The sequence below is a fragment of the Engystomops pustulosus genome, unplaced genomic scaffold (genome assembly GCF_040894005.1).
Source record: "Engystomops pustulosus unplaced genomic scaffold, aEngPut4.maternal MAT_SCAFFOLD_431, whole genome shotgun sequence".
In the NCBI taxonomy this organism is placed as follows: domain Eukaryota; kingdom Metazoa; phylum Chordata; class Amphibia; order Anura; family Leptodactylidae; genus Engystomops; species Engystomops pustulosus.
This window is the reverse complement of record NW_027285310.1, coordinates 10384-30689: the sequence shown is the minus strand read 5'-3', so window position 1 is coordinate 30689 and position 20306 is coordinate 10384. Positions and strand designations below refer to the sequence as shown.

Genomic DNA, 20306 nt, shown 5'->3' with positions numbered 1-20306 from the left:
CTGAGGTTCTAACTCCAGTTGAAGACGCAGATAATGAGTAATCCCCTGATGGTCTGGAGCCCATAATAAGGTACTTTGTGTAAATATAACTTTTAATTTTTTTCTCCCAGTTGGGCGGAGCCCATAATCCCCTTGCCATAAAGCCAGAGACATTGCTGGACTTCTCCCTAGTTGTGCTTTGAAAGCACCCCTCTCTGCTGAGCGCAGAACTACTTCTTCCATAAAGGATTGTGTCCCTCATATTAAGAGGAGATGCTTTGCTTCCTTTTTACCTTTTTCCCCTTCTTCAAGGAATGTGCCCAGAGAATGGACTCCTATAGCCAGGACCGTGGGCGGTTTGTCTCCCCTACACTGCACATAGCCAAGCACTTCACCCAAAGTGCACTTTATTTTTGGCGCCTGTCTGTTGTGCGTGGACCATCTGGAGGCTGTTTAGTGCGAGCCATCTCCAGCCAAAACTCCCAATCGGTCCATAGCCAAGCCGTGGGCGACTCATTCAATTACCAAAGGGGTATGCAACACCCCTGCCAATGCATGGGCAAGGTGGTAGTTGCGAATAGCGCCCTCTCCATGTCAGGAGCTGTTAGGGAGACTGATCACCTCTTTAGGAGGTCTCTAAGCACTGGAGAACTTAGTGATTGCAGCTGTAGCCACTGCCTGGTAAGGCAACAGCTAATGATACTTAATGCTATTGTCCAATGATGTTCTTGTAAAGCGAGCTGGAAGGTGATTGGAGAAGTGCTACCACCTGACCAGGGGAGTATATAAACCCCTGCTGGGCGGAAGCACATGGTCTTAGTCTGCAGAGTCCAGTACGAGTGAGCAGCACATGTCAGTGCTGCCACAACCAGTGTCCTAATACCAGGAACCACAGGTGCCTAAGGCCACCCAGGGCAAGTCCGGAGACCATCACCAGGACTCAGCTCCTTCTCTACCAGCCCAGCCTGAAGCTACCAGGCTGAATGTAACCTTCCTGTGGCTCTCCATGACTCTTCCAGATTGAGAATCTGCTGTTATTGTTTGGCCATTGCCTGCTGTTGTTCAGTAAAGAACCGTGATTTGATTTGCACAACATTGCCTCAGTCTGATCCCTGGATACAGCTGTTACCACCACGGGCTCCCCATCCATTACACTGGGACATATCCTACAGACATCAGCCTCTCCCATATTTCTTGCACACACCACCTGCTGGAGACCTGCCAGGCTGTAGGACAGTCCTCCAGTCCCCGCAACCACCAGCCACTCCAGGATTCTGGGGATGTTGCATATATCTCATGGTGTAGTGATACAGTGTATATATATCTCATGGTGTAGTGATACAGTATATATACATCATGGCGTGTCTCATGGAGCAGTGAAGACTCTGGACACGGCGTTGGTTCAGATACTTTATTGATGAGACGTAGCTTATACAGTGCAGGTCCCTGCGGCGGCCATGTTACTAAACCCACCATGGAAGGCGGAGCTTAGGCGTTGCCATAGGGATTCTCTGCACACCAAACACAGGACAAGCTTATGGCAAGCGAGCGTTCTGATTGGCTCAGATTCTTGTCGCACACGGAATGTTCCATTTACACATTGTATTAGGGGGGTGGGGGGAGCAGCTTATATAATTGACCTTGTATAGAGAGGACTCTGTATATAATACTCTGCTTATAATCTACAATATAATCTGTCATCTCCATAAACTTCTATTCATAGATTTCATTTATTTTCCCACAAATTCTCACACTTCATGTAAAACATAGGACACGGACTCGCTACAGGCGGCCATTTTGTGGATGAAGATGGCGCCAGGTCCCGTTCCTGGTGCCTCGTACCTCAAGGTTATCGTTACCTCATAAAGCAGCAGGTGGTTTCCACCCACAAAATGGCCGCCTCTGGGAGGCCCCACACACAACATTTGGTTTCTCAGATTTTGGCTTTAGGTAAAAACACTGTAAAATCCGCCTGGATTCCTCTGACTGCGGAGGAGACGCCATCTTGTCTCCAGCTACATGGTACCTGCTGGGGCCCGGCACAGGACGCCATCTTGTCTCCAGCTACATGGTACCTGCTGGCGCCCTGCGCTGGCCGCCATCTTGTCTCCAGCTACATGGTACCTGCTGGCGCCCTGCGCTGGCCGCCATCTTGTCTCCAGCTACATGGTACCTGCTGGGGCCCGGCACAGGACGCCTTCTTGTCTCCAGCTACATGGTACCTGCTGGTCCTGCACTGGCCGCCATCTTGTCTCCAGCTACATGGTACCTGCTGGTCCTGCACTGGCCGCCATCTTGTCTCCAGCTACATGGTACCTGCTGGTCCTGCACTGGCCGCCATCTTGTCTCCAGCTACATGGTACCTGCTGGTCCTGCACTGGCCGCCATCTTGTCTCCAGCTACATGGTACCTGCTGGTCCTGCACTGGACGCCATCTTGTCTCCAGCTACATGGTACCTGCTGGGCCCGGCACTGGCCCCCATCTTGTCTCCAGCTACATGGTACCTGCTGGGGCCCGGCACAGGACGCCATCTTGTCTCCAGCTACATGGTACCTGCTGGCCCTGCACTGGCCGCCATCTTGTCTCCAGCTACATGGTACCTGCTGGGCCCGGCACAAGACGCCATCTTGTCTCCAGCTACATGGTACCTGCTGGGGCCCGGCACAGGACGCCATGTTGTATCATGGAGCGTCTCCCCCCAGCAATGTCAGGGTTAATGTTCTCCGGAACGTCTGTGACCTTGATGCTGATTAGTCCTCATCCACGACGTCCCGTTGCTATGGCGACAGTTCAGCGTTAGGCATCCGATATTCCCGCGTTGCGGGGGAAAGGCACAATACTGAGGGATTGTTTATCCCAGTCCTGATATTTTGCGTCACTTGTGAAATGTGGACAAAGTGCAAATAATAACGGAGATCGTGCGGCGGCGACATCGTCCTCAACATTCTGCGGAGACACAACAGCACATCACAGGGGGAATAATACAGACCCCCACCCAAAGAGAAGGGACCCCCCATTCTACACTACACCCCGTCCTGTATATACTATTCCTGTACATTATATATACACTACACCCCGTCCTGTATATACTATTCCTGTACATTATATATACGCTACACCCCTGTCCTGTATATACTATTCCTGTACATTATATATACGCTACACCCCGTCCTGTATATACTATTCCTGTACATTATATATACGCTACACCCCCGTCCTGTATATACTATTCCTGTACATTATATATACGCTACACCCCTGTCCTGTATATACTATTCCTGTACATTATATATACGCTACACCCCGTCCTGTATATACTATTCCTGTACATTATATATACGCTACACCCCGTCCTGTATATACTATTCCTGTACATTATATATACGCTACACCCCCGTCCTGTATATACTATTCCTGTACATTATATATACGCTACACCCCGTCCTGTATATACTATTCCTGTACATTATATATACGCTACACCCCGTCCTGTATATACTATTCCTGTACATTATATATACGCTACACCCCGTCCTGTATATACTATTCCTGTACATTATATATACGCTACACCCCGTCCTGTATATACTATTCCTGTACATTATATATACGCTACACCCCGTCCTGTATATACTATTCCTGTACATTATATATATGCTACACCCCCGTCCTGTATATACTATTCCTGTACATTATATATACGCTACACCCCGTCCTGTATATACTATTCCTGTACATTATATATACGCTACACCCCGTCCTGTATATACTATCCCTGTACATTATATATATGCTACACCCCGTCCTGTATATACTATTCCTGTACATTATATATACGCTACACCCCGTCCTGTATATACTATTCCTGTACACTATATATACGCTACACCCCGTCCTGTATATACTATTCCTGTACATTATATATACGCTACACCCCGTCCTGTATATACTATCCCTGTACATTATATATACCCTACACCCCGTCCTGTATATACTATTCCTGTACATTATATATACACTACACCCCGTCCTGTATATACTATTCCTGTACATTATATATACGCTACACCCCCGTCCTGTATATACTATTCCTGTACATTATATATACGCTACACCCCGTCCTGTATATACTATTCCTGTACATTATATATACACTACACCCCGTCCTGTATATACTATTCCTGTACATTATATATACACTACACCCCGTCCTGTATATACTATTCCTGTACATTATATATACACTACACCCCGTCCTGTATATGCTATTCCTGTACATTATATATACGCTACACCCCGTCCTGTATATACTATTCCTGTACATTATATATACGCTACACCCCGTCCTGTATATACTATTCCTGTACATTATATATACGCTACACCCCGTCCTGTATATACTATTCCTGTACATTATATATACGCTACACCCCGTCCTGTATATACTATTCCTGTACATTATATATACGCTACACCCCCGTCCTGTATATACTATTCCTGTACATTATATATACGCTACACCCCCGTCCTGTATATACTATTCCTGTACATTATATATACGCTACACCCCCGTCCTGTATATACTATTCCTGTACATTATATATACGCTACACCCCGTCCTGTATATACTATTCCTGTACATTATATATACGCTACACCCCGTCCTGTATATACTATTCCTGTACATTATATATACGCTACACCCCGTCCTGTATATACTATTCCTGTACATTATATATACGCTACACCCCGTCCTGTATATACTATTCCTGTACATTATATATACGCTACACCCCGTCCTGTATATACTATTCCTGTACATTATATATACACTACACCCCGTCCTGTATATACTATTCCTGTACATTATATATACACTATACCCCGTCCTGTATATACTATTCCTGTACATTATATATACGCTACACCCCGTCCTGTATATACTATTCCTGTACATTATATATATATACACTACACCCCGTCCTGTATATACTATTCCTGTACATTATATACACTACACCCCGTCCTGTATATACTATTCCTGTACATTATATATACGCTACACCCCGTCCTGTATATACTATTCCTGTACATTATATATACACTACACCCCGCCCTGTATATACTATTCCTGTACATTATATATACGCTACACCCCGTCCTGTATATACTATTCCTGTACATTATATATACACTACACCCCGTCCTGTATATACTATTCCTGTACATTATATATACGCTACACCCCGTCCTGTATATACTATTCCTGTACATTATATATACGCTACACCCCGTCCTGTATATACTATTCTTGTACACTATATATACGCTACCCCCCGTCCTGTATATACTATTCCTGTACACTATATATACGCTACCCCCCGTCCTGTATATACTATTCCTGTACACTATATATACGCTACCCCCCGTCCTGTATATACTATTCCTGTACACTATATATACACACCTTCCCCGGTACCTGTCTCGTCTCTGCTTCCTCTCCTCAGTTCCCCGGACATCTGGAAGTCGATGCTGGCGTAGGTGTTGATGCACGGACTTGCAGTTAGGCTCCCCGTCTTTATGGGGGGCAGTACATTGGTTCCTGATAGCACAGTAGGGGGCGCCGTAGCGCCCATATCCTTTGCTAGGTCCAGGTCTATGTAGTTGAGTCCAGACTCTTCCACCCCAGGACGACCCCCGTTGAGCGGTGTGAGAGACGCCCCGCCATCGGAGCAGTGTCGGGCCCTGAGTGGAGGCTCCGCCTTGGGGAACACCAGACGCTCTGGGCCCTTGTAGAGGTGACAGGCAGATATACCTGTGAGCAGCCCCCTTAGGGCATTGTCCTCTGAACAGGACTGGGCTGTCTTCTCCACTCGGTCTGTGTTGGACACCCCCGACACCCTGACCCCGACATCTGCACGGTCGATGGGGCGGAATGTCTTCTCACTGGGGCCAGGCGGCCAGTAGTTCTTCTCTATGGAGGTTGTGGCAGAGGATTTCTCCACGACCGGCTGTGGCCACGGCATCTGTTCCACCAGGGGCTTGGACATACTCCCCGTCACTTTCTCGGCAGAGGGTTCCTTTACGGTCACCATCCTCACATGTGAGTGTAAGCTTTCTGACTCGAATGTCATGCGGGTGTAGTCCCCATTTGGCATGTTGTGGTTACTCTGAGTGTCCATGGTGATGTACTCCACCTGATGAGGGTTGTCCTTCCTGCTTATCTTCTCTGGTTTACACCTGTAATGGATGCTGACATACTCCCCAGGACTGGGTGGGCTCCGGTAGGCTACAGGCAGGGTGCTGGCCCGCCAGGCGTCCACGGACATACTGAGAGGTCTACGGTTCTTGCTGCCAGTCACTTCCTCCAAACTGTCAGAAGAGGAAGAGTGATGAGAAGAAGAGACAGAGTCCATCTTGTATGATCGAGGCAGTGATCGGTAGGAGGTTGGGATCCTGGTGGTCTGGTGAGAAGAGGTATCTTGTGATGGTGGAGGAGTATTAGAGGCGGAACGGCTCAGTGGCCACATGTTCATGTAATCCGACGCTTGACTGTCAGCGCTACCAATGGACAAGTCCCCAGAAGGAGGCCAACTCAACCGCTCTGAGGAGCAGCTCCCGAGAGGCGACATCATGACGTAACCGGCCATTTCTATAGGGGCCGGGGGAGAAATGCTATTGGGGGTCATGGGCATGTAATCCTGGGATGATCTGCTGCCTGGCAGCATTGGCATGTAGCCGGCTTCTTGGCGTAGTTCGAATTTGCCCATCATTGCATAGTCGTCCTCAGTCTTAGTTGGTCGTCCACCATTTTCCTCGCTTGATGGTGCAGACACCAGGTCCAGAGTTTGGGGTCTTCTTCTCAGTTGCCCCATGGAGATGTAATTAGCTTCAGTCATCGGTGAAGGTGGCAAAAAGTTTGGCTCAAATCCTGGGCTGGAGCCGTACTCATCGGAGGAGGCAGAGCCGTAATCGGTAGGTGGATGGCTGGGCTCTCCCCGGGAGCACTTCTCCTCTTCCTCTTCTGGAGAAAGCGGGCTTTGTTCCCGGGGTTTAGGAACCGGAGGGCTGTCCACCGGGGCCTCTGTCCTGGATTTACGGGACAGACCCACCTGGCTGGGCGGAGGGGGATTGGGTAGGTGGCGGCGGGAGGGGACAGTGATGGGGGTGGACGACAATGACTGACTCTTTGTCCTAGGACGAAACTCTTCACTCAGAGATTTCATGGCTTCCAGGATGGTCTCGTGCATGTTCTGCGCCACCACAGAGTCATCCACCTGCAAAGTGACAAGAGCAGTTACCCCAATGCTCTAGTCAGTAATGGAGGAATGAAAACCCCCTCCCCCAATGTGACTCTTATAGTCAGAAATGCCCCTACCCGGGAATGGCGGCCCATGATGGAGCCTTCTAGCCCCTCCCACAGTAATGGTGGCCCATGATGGAGCGTTCTAGCCCCTCCCACAGTAATGGTGGCCCATGATGGAGCCTTCTAACCCCTCCCACAGTAATGTTGGCCCATAATGGAGCCGTCTAGGCCCTCCCACAGGAATGGCAGCTCATGCTGGAGCCTTCGAGCCTCTACCCAGGAATGGTGGCCCATGATGGAGCCTTCTAGCCCCTCCCACAGGAATGGCAGCTCATGCTGGAGCCTTCGAGCCTCTACCCAGGAATGGTGGCCCATGATGGAGCCTTCTAGCCCCTATCATAGTAATGGCGACCCATGATGGAGCGTTCTAGCCCCTCCCACAGTAATGGTGGCCCATGATGGAGCGTTCTAGCCCCTCCCACAGTAATGGCGACTCATGATGGAGCCTTCTAGCCCCTCCCCCAGTAATGGCAGCCATTGATGGAGCCTTCGAGCCCCTCCCACAGTAATGGTGGCCCATGATGGATCCTTCTATCCCCTCCCACAGTAATGGCGACTCATGATGGAGCCTTCTAGCCCCTCCCACAGTAATTGGCGGCCCACGTTGGAGCCTTCTAGCCCCTCCCACAGTAATGGTGGCCCATGATGGAGCCTTCTATCCCTTCCCACAGTAATGGCGGCCCATGATGTAGCCTTCTAGCCTCTCACACAGTAATGGCGGCCCATGATGGAGCCTTCTATCCCCTCCCACAGTAATGGCGGCCCATGATGGAGCCTTTGAGCCCCTACCATAGTAATGGTGGCCCATGATGGAACCTTCTAGCCCCTACCATAGTAATGGCGGCCCATGATGGAGCCTCCTATTCCCTCCCACATTAATGGTGACCCATGATGGAGCCTTCTAGCCTCTCACACAGTAATGGCGGCCCATGATGGAGCCTTCTATCCCCTCCCACAGTAATGGCGGCCCATGATGGAGCCTTCTAGCTCCTACCACAGTAATGGCGGCCCATGATGGAGCCTTCTATCCCCTCCCACAGTAATGGAGGCCCATGATGGAGCCTTCTATCCCTTCCCACAGTAATGGCGGCCCATGATGGAGCCTTCTAGCTCCTACCACAGTAATGGCAGCCCATGATGGAGCCTTCTAGCCCCTCCCACAGTAATGGTGGCCCATGATGTAGCTCTCTATCCCCTCCCACAGTAATGGTGGCCCATGATGTAGCTCTCTATCCCCTCCCACAGTCATGGTGGCCCATGATGGAGCCTTCGAGCCTCTCACACAGTAATGGCGACCCATGATGGAGCCTTCTATCCCCTCCCACAGTAATGGAGGCCCATGATGTAGCCCTCTATCCCCTCTTACAGTAATGGCAGCCCATGATGGAGCCTTTGAACCCCTCCCCCCAGTAATTTAGGCCCATGATCGAGCCTTGTAACTTCTCCCACAGTAATGGCGGCCCATGATGGAGCCTTCGAGCCCCTACCCAGGAATAGCGGCCCATGATGGAGCCATCTACCCCCTCCAACAGTAATGGCGGCCCATGGGGTAGCCCTCTATCCCCTCCCACAGTAATGGCGGCCCATGATGGAGCCTTCCAACCCCTCCCACAGTAATGGTGGACCATGATGGAGCCTTCCAACCCCTCCCACAGTAATGGTGGCTGATGGAGCCTTCTAGCCCCTACCACATGAATGGCGGCTCATGCTGGAGCCTTCGTGCCTCTACCCAGGAATGGTGGCCCATGATGGAGCCTTCTAGCTCCTCCCACATAATGCCGGCCCATGATGGAGCATTCTAGCCCCTCCCCAAGTAATGGCGGCCCATGATGGAGCCTTTGAGCCCCTCCCACAGTAATGATGCCCAGGATGGAGCCTTCGAGCCCTTTCCACAGTAATGGTGGCCCATGATGGATCCTTCTATCCCCTACCATAGTAATGGTGGCCCATGATGGAACCTTCTAGCCCCTCCCACAGTAATGGAGGCCCATGATGGAGCCTTCTATCCCTTCCCACAGTAATGGCGGCCCATGATGGAGCCTTCTAGCCCCTCCCACAGTAATGGTGGCCCATGATGTAGCTCTCTATTCCCTCCCACAGTAATGGCGGCCCATGGTGGAGCCTTCTAGCTCCTACCACAGTAATGGCAGCCCATGATGGAGCCTTCTAGCCCCTCCCACAGTAATGGTGGCCCATGATGTAGCTCTCTATCCCCTCCCACAGTAATGGTGGCCCACGATGTAGCTCTCTATCCCCTCCCACAGCCATGGTGGCCCATGATGGAGCCTTCGAGCCTCTCACATAGTAATGGCGACCCATGATGGAGCCTTCTATCCCCTCCCACAGTAATGGCGGCCCATGATGGAGCCTTCGAGCCTCTCACACAGTAATGGCGACCCATGATGGAGCCTTCTATCCCTTCCCACAGTAATGGAGGCCCATGATGTAGCCCTCTATCCCCTCTTACAATAATGGCAGCCCATAATGGAGCCTTTGAACCCCTCCCCCAGTAATTTAGGCCCATGATCGAGCCTTGTAACTCCTCCCACAGTAATGGCGGCCCATGATGGAGCCTTTGAGCCCCTACCCAGGAATAGCGGCCCATGATGGAGCCATCTATCCCCTCCCACAGTAATGGCGGCCCACGATGGAGCCTTCCAACCCCTCCCACAGTAATGGTGGACCATGATGGAGCCTTCTATCCCCTCCCACAGTAATGGAGGCCCATGATGTAGCCCTCTATCCCCTCTTACAGTAATGGCAGCCCATGATGGAGCCTTTGAACCCCTCCCACAGTAATGGCGGCCCATGATGGAGCCTTCGAGCCCTTACCCAGGAATAGCGGCCCATGATGGAGCCATCTACCCCCTCCCACAGTAATGGCGGCCCAGGATGGAGCCTTCTAACCCCTCCCACAGTAATGGTAGCCCATGATGGAGCCTTCTAGCCCCTCCCACAGGAATCGCGGCTCATGCTGGAGCCTTCCCAGGAATGGTGGCCCACAATGGAGCCTTCAAGCCCCTACCATAGTAATGGCGAACCATGATGGAGCCTTCTAGCTCCTCCCGCAGTAATGGTGGCCCATGATGGAGCCTTCGAGCCTCTCACACAGTAATGGCGACCCATGATGGAGCCTTCTATCCCTTCCCACAGTAATGGAGGCCCATGATGTAGCCCTCTATCCCCTCTTACAATAATGGCAGCCCATAATGGAGCCTTTGAACCCCTCCCCCAGTAATTTAGGCCCATGATCGAGCCTTGTAACTCCTCCCACAGTAATGGCGGCCCATGATGGAGCCTTTGAGCCCCTACCCAGGAATAGCGGCCCATGATGGAGCCATCTATCCCCTCCCACAGTAATGGCGGCCCACGATGGAGCCTTCCAACCCCTCCCACAGTAATGGTGGACCATGATGGAGCCTTCTATCCCCTCCCACAGTAATGGAGGCCCATGATGTAGCCCTCTATCCCCTCTTACAGTAATGGCAGCCCATGATGGAGCCTTTGAACCCCTCCCACAGTAATGGCGGCCCATGATGGAGCCTTCGAGCCCTTACCCAGGAATAGCGGCCCATGATGGAGCCATCTACCCCCTCCCACAGTAATGGCGGCCCAGGATGGAGCCTTCTAACCCCTCCCACAGTAATGGTAGCCCATGATGGAGCCTTCTAGCCCCTCCCACAGGAATCGCGGCTCATGCTGGAGCCTTCCCAGGAATGGTGGCCCACAATGGAGCCTTCAAGCCCCTACCATAGTAATGGCGAACCATGATGGAGCCTTCTAGCTCCTCCCGCAGTAATGGTGGCCCATGGGGTAGCCCTCTATCCCCTCCCACAGTAATGGCGGCCCATGATGGAGCCTTCCAACCCCTCCCACAGTAATGGTGGACCATGATGGAGCCTTCCAACCCCTCCCACAGTAATGGTGGCCCATGATGGAGCCTTCTAGCCCCTACCACATGAATGGCAGCTCATGCTGGAGCTTTCGTGCCTCTACCCAGGAATGGTGGCCCATGATGGAGCCTTCTAGCCCCTCCCACAGTAATGCCGGCCCATGATGGAGCATTCTAGCCCCTCCCCCAGTAATGGCGGCCCATGATGGAGCCTTTGAGCCCCTCCCACAGTAATGATGCCCAGGATGGAGCCTTCGAGCCCTTTCCACAGTAATGGTGGCCCATGATGGATCCTTCTATCCCCTCCCACAGTAATGGCGGCTCATGATGGATCCTTCGAACCCCTCCCCCAGTAATTTAGGCCCATGATCGAGCTTTCTAGCCTCTCGCACAGTAATGGCGGCTTATGATGGAGCCTTCTATCCCCTCGCACAGTAAAGGCGACCCATGATGGAGCCTTCTAGCTCCTCCCACAGTAATGGCGGCTCATGATGGAGCCTTCTAGCTCCTCCCACAGTAATGGCGGCCCATGATGGAGCCTTCTAGCTCCTCCCACAGTAATGTTGGCCCATGATGGAGCCTTCTAGCTCCTCCCACAGTAATGGTGGCCCATAAAGGAGCCTTCTAGCACCACATGATGGAGCCTTCTAGCCCCGCCCAGAGTAATGGTGGCCCAAGATGGTTCTAGCCCCTCCCTCAGTAATGGCGCCATATGATGGCTCTAGCCTTGCCCTCAGGTATGGTGGCACATGCTGGATCTAGCCCCTCCCATGATGGCTCTAGCCCCTCCCACAATAATGGCGGCACATGATGGATCCAGCACTTCCTATGACGGCTCTTGCCCCTCCCTCAGTAATGGCGGCACGTGATGGATCCAGCCCCTCCCACAATAATGGCCTCCCATGAGGGCTCTAGCTTCTCCCTCAGTAATGGTGGCACATAATGGATCTAGCCCCTCCCTCTCACCTGCATCCACAGTTCTCCTGGGCCGGTGACCGCGGACCTTCCCACCTCCACAAAGAAGTAGTTGTCCGAATGGCCGCAGCGCCGGACGTTCATGAGCTGCAGGGTGACAGACGGGGTGTCAGATCGCAGGCGGAGGAGGCTCAGGGTGCGCTCCGTCAGACACAGCCGGTACACCCCGCACAGGTTACGGCTCTGACCCAGGCCCCGGGGGCGTAGGTTCACCTGCCAGACCTCGCGGAAGGGCGGACCCGGCCAAGTGGCCCCATCTTCTGCGGGGGAGGAGAGGGCGCGGGCTGCGGAGAAAACACGGAGAATTATAGAGGGCAACTCACAGGGTATCACAGGGTACTTATATCACACACAGGGTTATAAGAGGACACCTGCCACTGGACAGGGCAAACCCCTCAGACTAGTCAGGGCAGCCCCCAGACTACACCAGGCAACCCCCCCCCCCCCCTCCCGACTACACCGAGCAACCCCCCTTCCCCCCCGACTAGACAGGGCAACCCCCCCCCCCCAGACTAGACCGGGTAACCCCGCTCTCCCAGACTAGACAGGGCACACCCTCCTGGACTAGACAGGGCAACCCCCACCCAGAATAGACAGGGCAGCCCCCACCCCGACTAGACCGGGCAACCCCCACCCCCAGACTAGACAGGGCATCCCCCCGGACTAGACAGGGCAACCTCCCCCACCCCCCAGACCAGCACCCCCCCCCCAGACTAGACAGGGCAGCCCCCCCCAGACTAGACGGGGCAGCCCCCTCCCCCAGACTAGACAGGGCAGCCCCCCCCCAGACAAGACAGGGCAGCCCCCCCCCCAGACAAGACAGGGCAGCCCCCCCCCCAGACTAGACAGGGCAGCCCCCCCCCCAGACTAGACAGGGCAACCCCCCCCCCCAGACTAGACAGGGCATCCCCCCGGACTAGACAGGGCAACCTCCCCCACCCCCCAGACCAGCACCCCCCCCCCAGACTAGACAGGGCAGCCCCCCCCAGACTAGACGGGGCAGCCCCCTCCCCCAGACTAGACAGGGCAGCCCCCCCCCAGACAAGACAGGGCAGCCCCCCCCCCAGACAAGACAGGGCAGCCCCCCCCCCAGACAAGACAGGGCAGCCCCCCCCCCAGACTAGACAGGGCAGCCCCCCCCCCAGACTAGACAGGGCAACCCCCCCCCCCAGACTAGACAGGGCAACCCCCCCCCCCAGACTAGACAGGGCAACCCCCCCCCCAGACTAGACAGGGCAGACAGATCTGTCACCTCTGGGGCATTACAGCTGTGCTCTGATTGGCCGCTATGTAGCATTGTCACCTCTGGGGGCATTGCAGCTGTGCTCTGATTGGCTGCTATGTATCTGTGACCTCTGGGGGCATTACAGCTGCGCTCTGATTGGCTGCTATGTATCTGTGACCTCTGGGGGCATTACAGCTGCGCTCTGATTGGCTGCTATGTAGCATTGTCACCTCTGGGGGCATTACAGCTGTGCTCTGATTGGCTGCTATGTAGCATTGTCACCTCTGGGGGCATTACAGCTGCGCTCTGATTGGCTGCTATGGATCTGTCACCTCTGGGGGCATTACAGCTGTGCTCTGATTGGCTGTTATGGAGCACTGTCACCTCTGGGGGCATTACAGCTGTGCTCTGATTGGCTGCTATGTATCTGTGACCTCTGGGGGCATTACAGCTGCACTCTGATTGGCTGCTATGGATCTGTCACCTCTGGGGGCATTACAGCTGTGCTCTGATTGGCTGTTATGGAGCATTGTCACCTCTGGGGGCATTACAGCTGTGCTCTGATTGGCTGCTATGTAGCATTGTCACCTCTGGGGGCATTACAGCTGCGCTCTGATTGGCTGCTATGTAGCATTGTCACCTCTGGGGGCATTACAGCTGCGCTCTGATTGGCTGCTATGTAGCATTGTCACCTCTGGGGGCATTACAGCTGTGCTCTGTTTGGCTGTTATGGAGCACTGTCACCTCTGGGGGCATTACAGCTGTGCTCTGATTGGCTGTTATGGAGCACTGTCACCTCTGGGGGCATTACAGCTGTGCTCTGATTGGCTGCTATGGATCTGTCACCTCTGGGGGCATTACAGCTTTGCTCTGATTGGCTGCTATGGATCTGTCACCTCTGGGGGCATTACAGCTGTGCTCCGATTGGCTGTTATGTATCTGTCACCTCTGGGGGCATTACAGCTGTGCTCTGATTGGCTGTTATGGATCTGTCCCCTCTGGGCGCATTACAGCTGTGCTCTGATTGGCCGCTATGGATCTGTCACCTCTGGGGGCATTACAGCTGCCATTACACCCCCCCCCAGACTAGACAGGGCAACCCCCCCCCCCCAGACTAGACAGGGCAGACAGATCTGTCACCTCTGGGGCATTACAGCTGTGCTCTGATTGGCTGTTATGGAGCACTGTCACCTCTGGGGGCATTACAGCTGTGCTCTGATTGGCTGCTATAGATCTGTCACCTCTGGGGCATTACAGCTGCGCTCTGATTGGCTACTATGGATCTGTGACCTCTGGGGGCATTACAGCTGTGCTCTGATTGGCTACTATGGATCTATCACCTCTGGGGGCATTACAGCTGTGCTCTGATTGGCTGTTATGGATTCCTGTCACCTCTGGGGGCATTACAGCTGTGCTCTGATTGGCTGCTATGGATGTCACCTCTGGGGGCATTACAGCTGTGCTCTGATTGGCTGCTATGGATCTATCACCTCTGGGGGCATTACAGCTGTGCTCTGATTGGCTGCTATGGATCTATCACCTCTGGGGGCATTACAGCTGCGCTTTGATTGGCTGCTATGGATTTCTGTCACCTTTGGGGGCATTACAGCTGTGCTCTGATTGGCTGCTATGGATGTCACCTCTGGGGGCATTACAGCTGTGCTCTGATTGGCTGCTATGGATCTATCACCTCTGGGGGCATTACAGCTGTGCTCTGATTGGCTGCTATGGATCTATCACCTCTGGGGGCATTACAGCTGTGCTCTGATTGGCTGCTATGGATCTGTCACCTCTGGGGGCATTACAGCTGTGCTCTGATTGGCAGCTATGGATCTATCACCTATTGGGGCATTATAGCTGTGCTCTGATTGGCCGCTATGGATCTGTCACCTCTGGGGGCATTACAGCTGTGCTCTGATTGGCCGCTATGGATCTGTCACCTATTGGGGCATTACAGCTGTGCTCTGATTGGCTGCTATGGATCTGTTACCTATTGGGGCATTATAGCTGTGCTCTGATTGGCTGCTATGGATCTGTCACCTATTGGGGCATTACAGCTGTGCTCTGATTGGCCGCTATGGATCTGTCACCTCTGGGGGCATTACAGCTGTGCTCTGATTGGCCGCTATGGATCTGTCACCTTTGGGGCATTACAGCTGTGCTCTGATTGGCTGCTATGGATCTGTCACCTCTGGGGGCATTACAGCTGCGCTCTGGCTGCTATGGATCTATCACCTCTGGGGGCATTACAGCTGTGCTCTGATTGGCTGCTATGGATCTGTCACCTCTGGGGGCATTACAGCTGTGCTCTGATTGGCTGCTATGGATCTGTCACCTCTGGGGGCATTACAGCTGTGCTCTGATTGGCTGCTATGGATCTGTCACCTCTGGGGGCATTACAGCTGTGCTCTGATTGGCTGCTATGGATCTGTCACCTCTGGGGGCATTACAGCTGCGCTCTGATTGGCTGTTATGGATCTGTCACCCCTGGGGGCATTACAGCTGCGCTCTGATTGGCTGCTATGGATCTGTCACCTCTGGGGGCATTACAGCTGCGCTCTGATTGGCTGCTATGGATCTGTCACCTCTGGGGCATTACAGCTGTGCTCTGATTGGCTGCTATGGATCTGTCACCTCTGGGGGCATTACAGCTGCGCTCTGATTGGCTGCACATCCAGATAATTACCAGGAGATCTGCAGATCATTGCCCTTCTACGTTTAGTGGGGAAATCCAAGCAGAGCAGAGAATTATGGGAAACGGCTGCAATAGTCTGCAGGAAAAAGCGTTCTGACGCCATGATCGCCATGGAGACACGTAACCATGACAACCACTAGGCCCATAGATTGTCAGCTTCTCAGGACAGCGAGTGCAACACACAGACAGGAGGAGGTCACCTACCTGACACCTACTACTACCCCTACCTGACACCTACTACTACCCCTACCTGACACCTACTACTACCCCTACCTGACACCTACTACTACCCCTACCTGACACCTACTACTACCCCTACCTGACACCTACTACTACCCCTACCTGACACCTACTACTACCCCACCTGACACCTACTACTACCCCACCTGGCACCTACTACTACCCCACCTGGCACCTACACCCGAGACACCACTACTACCCCCACCTGACACCTACTACTACCCCCACCTGACACCTACTACTACCCCACCTGGCACCTACACCCGAGACACCACTACTACCCCCACCTGACACCTACTACTACCCCACCTGACACCTACTACTACCCCACCTGGCACCTACACCCGAAACACCACTACTACCCCCACCTGACACCTACTACTACCCCTACCTGACACCTACTACTACCCCCACCTGACACCTACTACTACCCCCACCTGACACCTACTACTACCCCACCTGGCACCTACTACTACCCCACCTGGCACCTACTACTACCCCACCTGGCACCTACTACTACTCCACCTGACACCTACTACTACCCCACCTGGCACCTACTACTACCCAACCTGGCACCTACTACTACCCCACCTGGCACCTACTACTACCCCACCTGGCACCTACTACTACCCCACCTGACACCTACTACTACCCCACCTGACACCTACTACTACCCCACCTGACACCTACTACTACCCCACCTGACACCTACTACTACCCCACCTGGCACCTACACCCGAGACACTACTACTACCCCACCTGACACCTACTACTACCCCACCTGACACCTACTACTACCCCACCTGACACCTACTACTACCCCACCTGGCACCTACACCCGAGACACCACTACTACCCCCACCTGACACCTACTACTACCCCACCTGGCACCTACACCCGAGACACTACTACTACCCCCACCTGACACCTACTACTACCCCACCTGACACCTACTACTACCCCACCTGGCACCTACTACTACCCCACCTGGCACCTACACCCGAGACACCACTACTACCCCCACCTGACACCTACTACTACCCCCACCTGACACCTACTACTACCCCACCTGGCACCTACTACTACCCCACCTGGCACCTACTACTACCCCACCTGGCACCTACACCCGAGACACCACTACTACCCCACCTGACACCTACTACTACCCCAACTGGCACCTACACCCGAGACACTACTACTACCCCACCTGACACCTACTACTACCCCACCTGACACCTACTACTACCCCACCTGGCACCTACACCCGAGACACCACTACTACCCCCACCTGACACCTACTACTACCCCACCTGACACCTACTACTACCCCACCTGGCACCTACTACTACCCCACCTGGCACCTACTACTACCCCACCTGGCACCTACACCCGAGACACTACTACTACCCCACCTGGCACCTACACCCGAGACACTACTACTACCCCACCTGGCACCTACACCCGAGACACTACTACTACCCCCACCTGACACCTACACCCATTGAGACACTACTACTACCCCCACCTGACACCTACACCCAGCGAGAGAACTACTACTACCCCCACCTGACACCTACATCCATTGAGACACTACTACTACCCCCACCTGACACCTACACCCAGCGAGAGAACTACTACTACCCCCACCTGACACCTACACCCATTGAGACACTACTACTACCCCCATCTGACACCTACACCCAGCCAGACACTACTACTACCCCCACCTGACACCTACACCCAGGGAGAGAACTACTACTACCCCCACCTGACACCTACACCCAGCCAGACACTACTACTACCCCCACCTGACACCTACTACCCCCACCTGACACCTACACCCAGCCAGACACTACTACTACCCCCACCTGACACCTACACCCAGCCAGACACTACTACTACCCCCATCTGACACCTACACCCAGCCAGACACTACTACTACCCCACCTGGCACCTACTACTACCCCACCTGGCACCTACTACTACCCCACCTGACACCTACTACTACCCCACCTGACACCTACTACTACCCCACCTGGCACCTACTACTACCCCACCTGGCACCTACTACTACCCCACCTGGCACCTACTACTACCCCACCTGGCACCTACTACTACCCCACCTGACACCTACTACTACCCCACCTGGCACCTACACCCGAGACACTACTACTACCCCACCTGACACCTACTACTACCCCACCTGACACCTACTACTACCCCACCTGGCACCTACACCCGAGACACCACTACTACCCCCACCTGACACCTACTACTACCCCACCTGACACCTACTACTACCCCACCTGGCACCTACTACTACCCCACCTGGCACCTACACCCGAGACACCACTACTACCCCCACCTGACACCTACTACTACCCCCACCTGACACCTACTACTACCCCACCTGGCACCTACTACTACCCCACCTGGCACCTACTACTACCCCACCTGGCACCTACACCCGAGACACCACTACTACCCCACCTGACACCTACTACTACCCCACCTGGCACCTACTACTACCCCACCTGACACCTACACCCATTGAGACACTACTACTACCCCCACCTGACACCTACACCCAGCGAGAGAACTACTACTACCCCCACCTGACACCTACACCCAGCGAGAGAACTACTACTTCCCCCACCTGACACCTACTACTACCCCCACCTGACACCTACACCCAGCCAGACACTACTACTACCCCACCTGACACCTACACCCAGCGAGAGAACTACTACTACCCCCACCTGACACCTACACCCAGCAAGACACTACTACTACCCCCACCTGACACCTACTACCCCCACCTGACACCTACACCCAGCCAGACACTACTACTACCCCCACCTGACACCTACTACTACCCCACCTGACACCTACTACTACCCCACCTGACACCTACACCCAGCCAGACACTACTACTACCCCATCTGACACCTACTACTACCCCACCTGACACCTACTACTACCCCACCTGGCACCTACTACTACCCCACCTGGCACCTACACCCGAGACACTACTACTACCCCACCTGGCACCTACACCCGAGACACTACTACTACCCCCACCTGACACCTACACCCATTGAGACACTACTACTACCCCCAACTGACACCTACACCCAGCGAGAGAACTACTACTACCCCCACCTGACACCTACACCCATTGAGACACTACTACTACCCCCACCTGACACCTACACCCAGCCAGACACTACTACTACCCCCACCTGACACCTACACCCAGCGAGAGAACTACTACTACCCCCACCTGACACCTACACCCAGCCAGACACTACTACTACCCCCACCTGACACCTACTACCCCCACCTGACACCTACACCCAGCCAGACACTACTACTACCCCCACCTGACACCTACACCCAGCGAGAGAACTACTACTACCCCCACCTGACACCTACACCCATTGAGACACTACTACTACCCCCAGCTGACACCTACACCCAGCGAGAGAAATACTACTACCCCCACCTGACACCTACACCCATTGAGACACTACTACTTCCCCCACCTGACACCTACTACTACCCCCACCTGACACCTACACCCAGCCAGACACTACTACTACCCCCACCTGACACCTACACCCAGCGAGAGAACTACTACTACCCCCACCTGACACCTACACCCAGCAAGACACTACTACTACCCCCACCTGACACCTACACCCAGCCAGACACTACTACTACCCCCACCTGACACCTACTACCCCCACCTGACACCTACTACCCCCACCTGACACTTACACCCAGCCAGACACTACTACTACCCCCACCTGACACCTACTACTACCCCACCTGACACCTACTACTACCCCACCTGACACCTACTACTACCCCATAACCTGTATATATACAGCCCAGACACTACTACTACCCCATAACCTGTATATATACACA

The 20306-nt window shown here is 53.8% G+C and overlaps 1 protein-coding gene across 1 annotated transcript; it reads right to left on the bottom strand.

Moving 5' to 3' along the window:
* Positions 1-1376: 1376 nt before the first annotated feature.
* LOC140111348 (insulin receptor substrate 1-like) lies at positions 1377-12552 on the bottom strand (the record flags this gene model as incomplete). Its single annotated transcript, XM_072132366.1, has 3 exons — positions 1377-2926; positions 5448-7257; positions 12205-12552. Coding segments are annotated over 3 exons (2166 nt in total), but the record flags the coding sequence as incomplete, so codon positions are not given.
* Positions 12553-20306: the final 7754 nt, after the last annotated feature.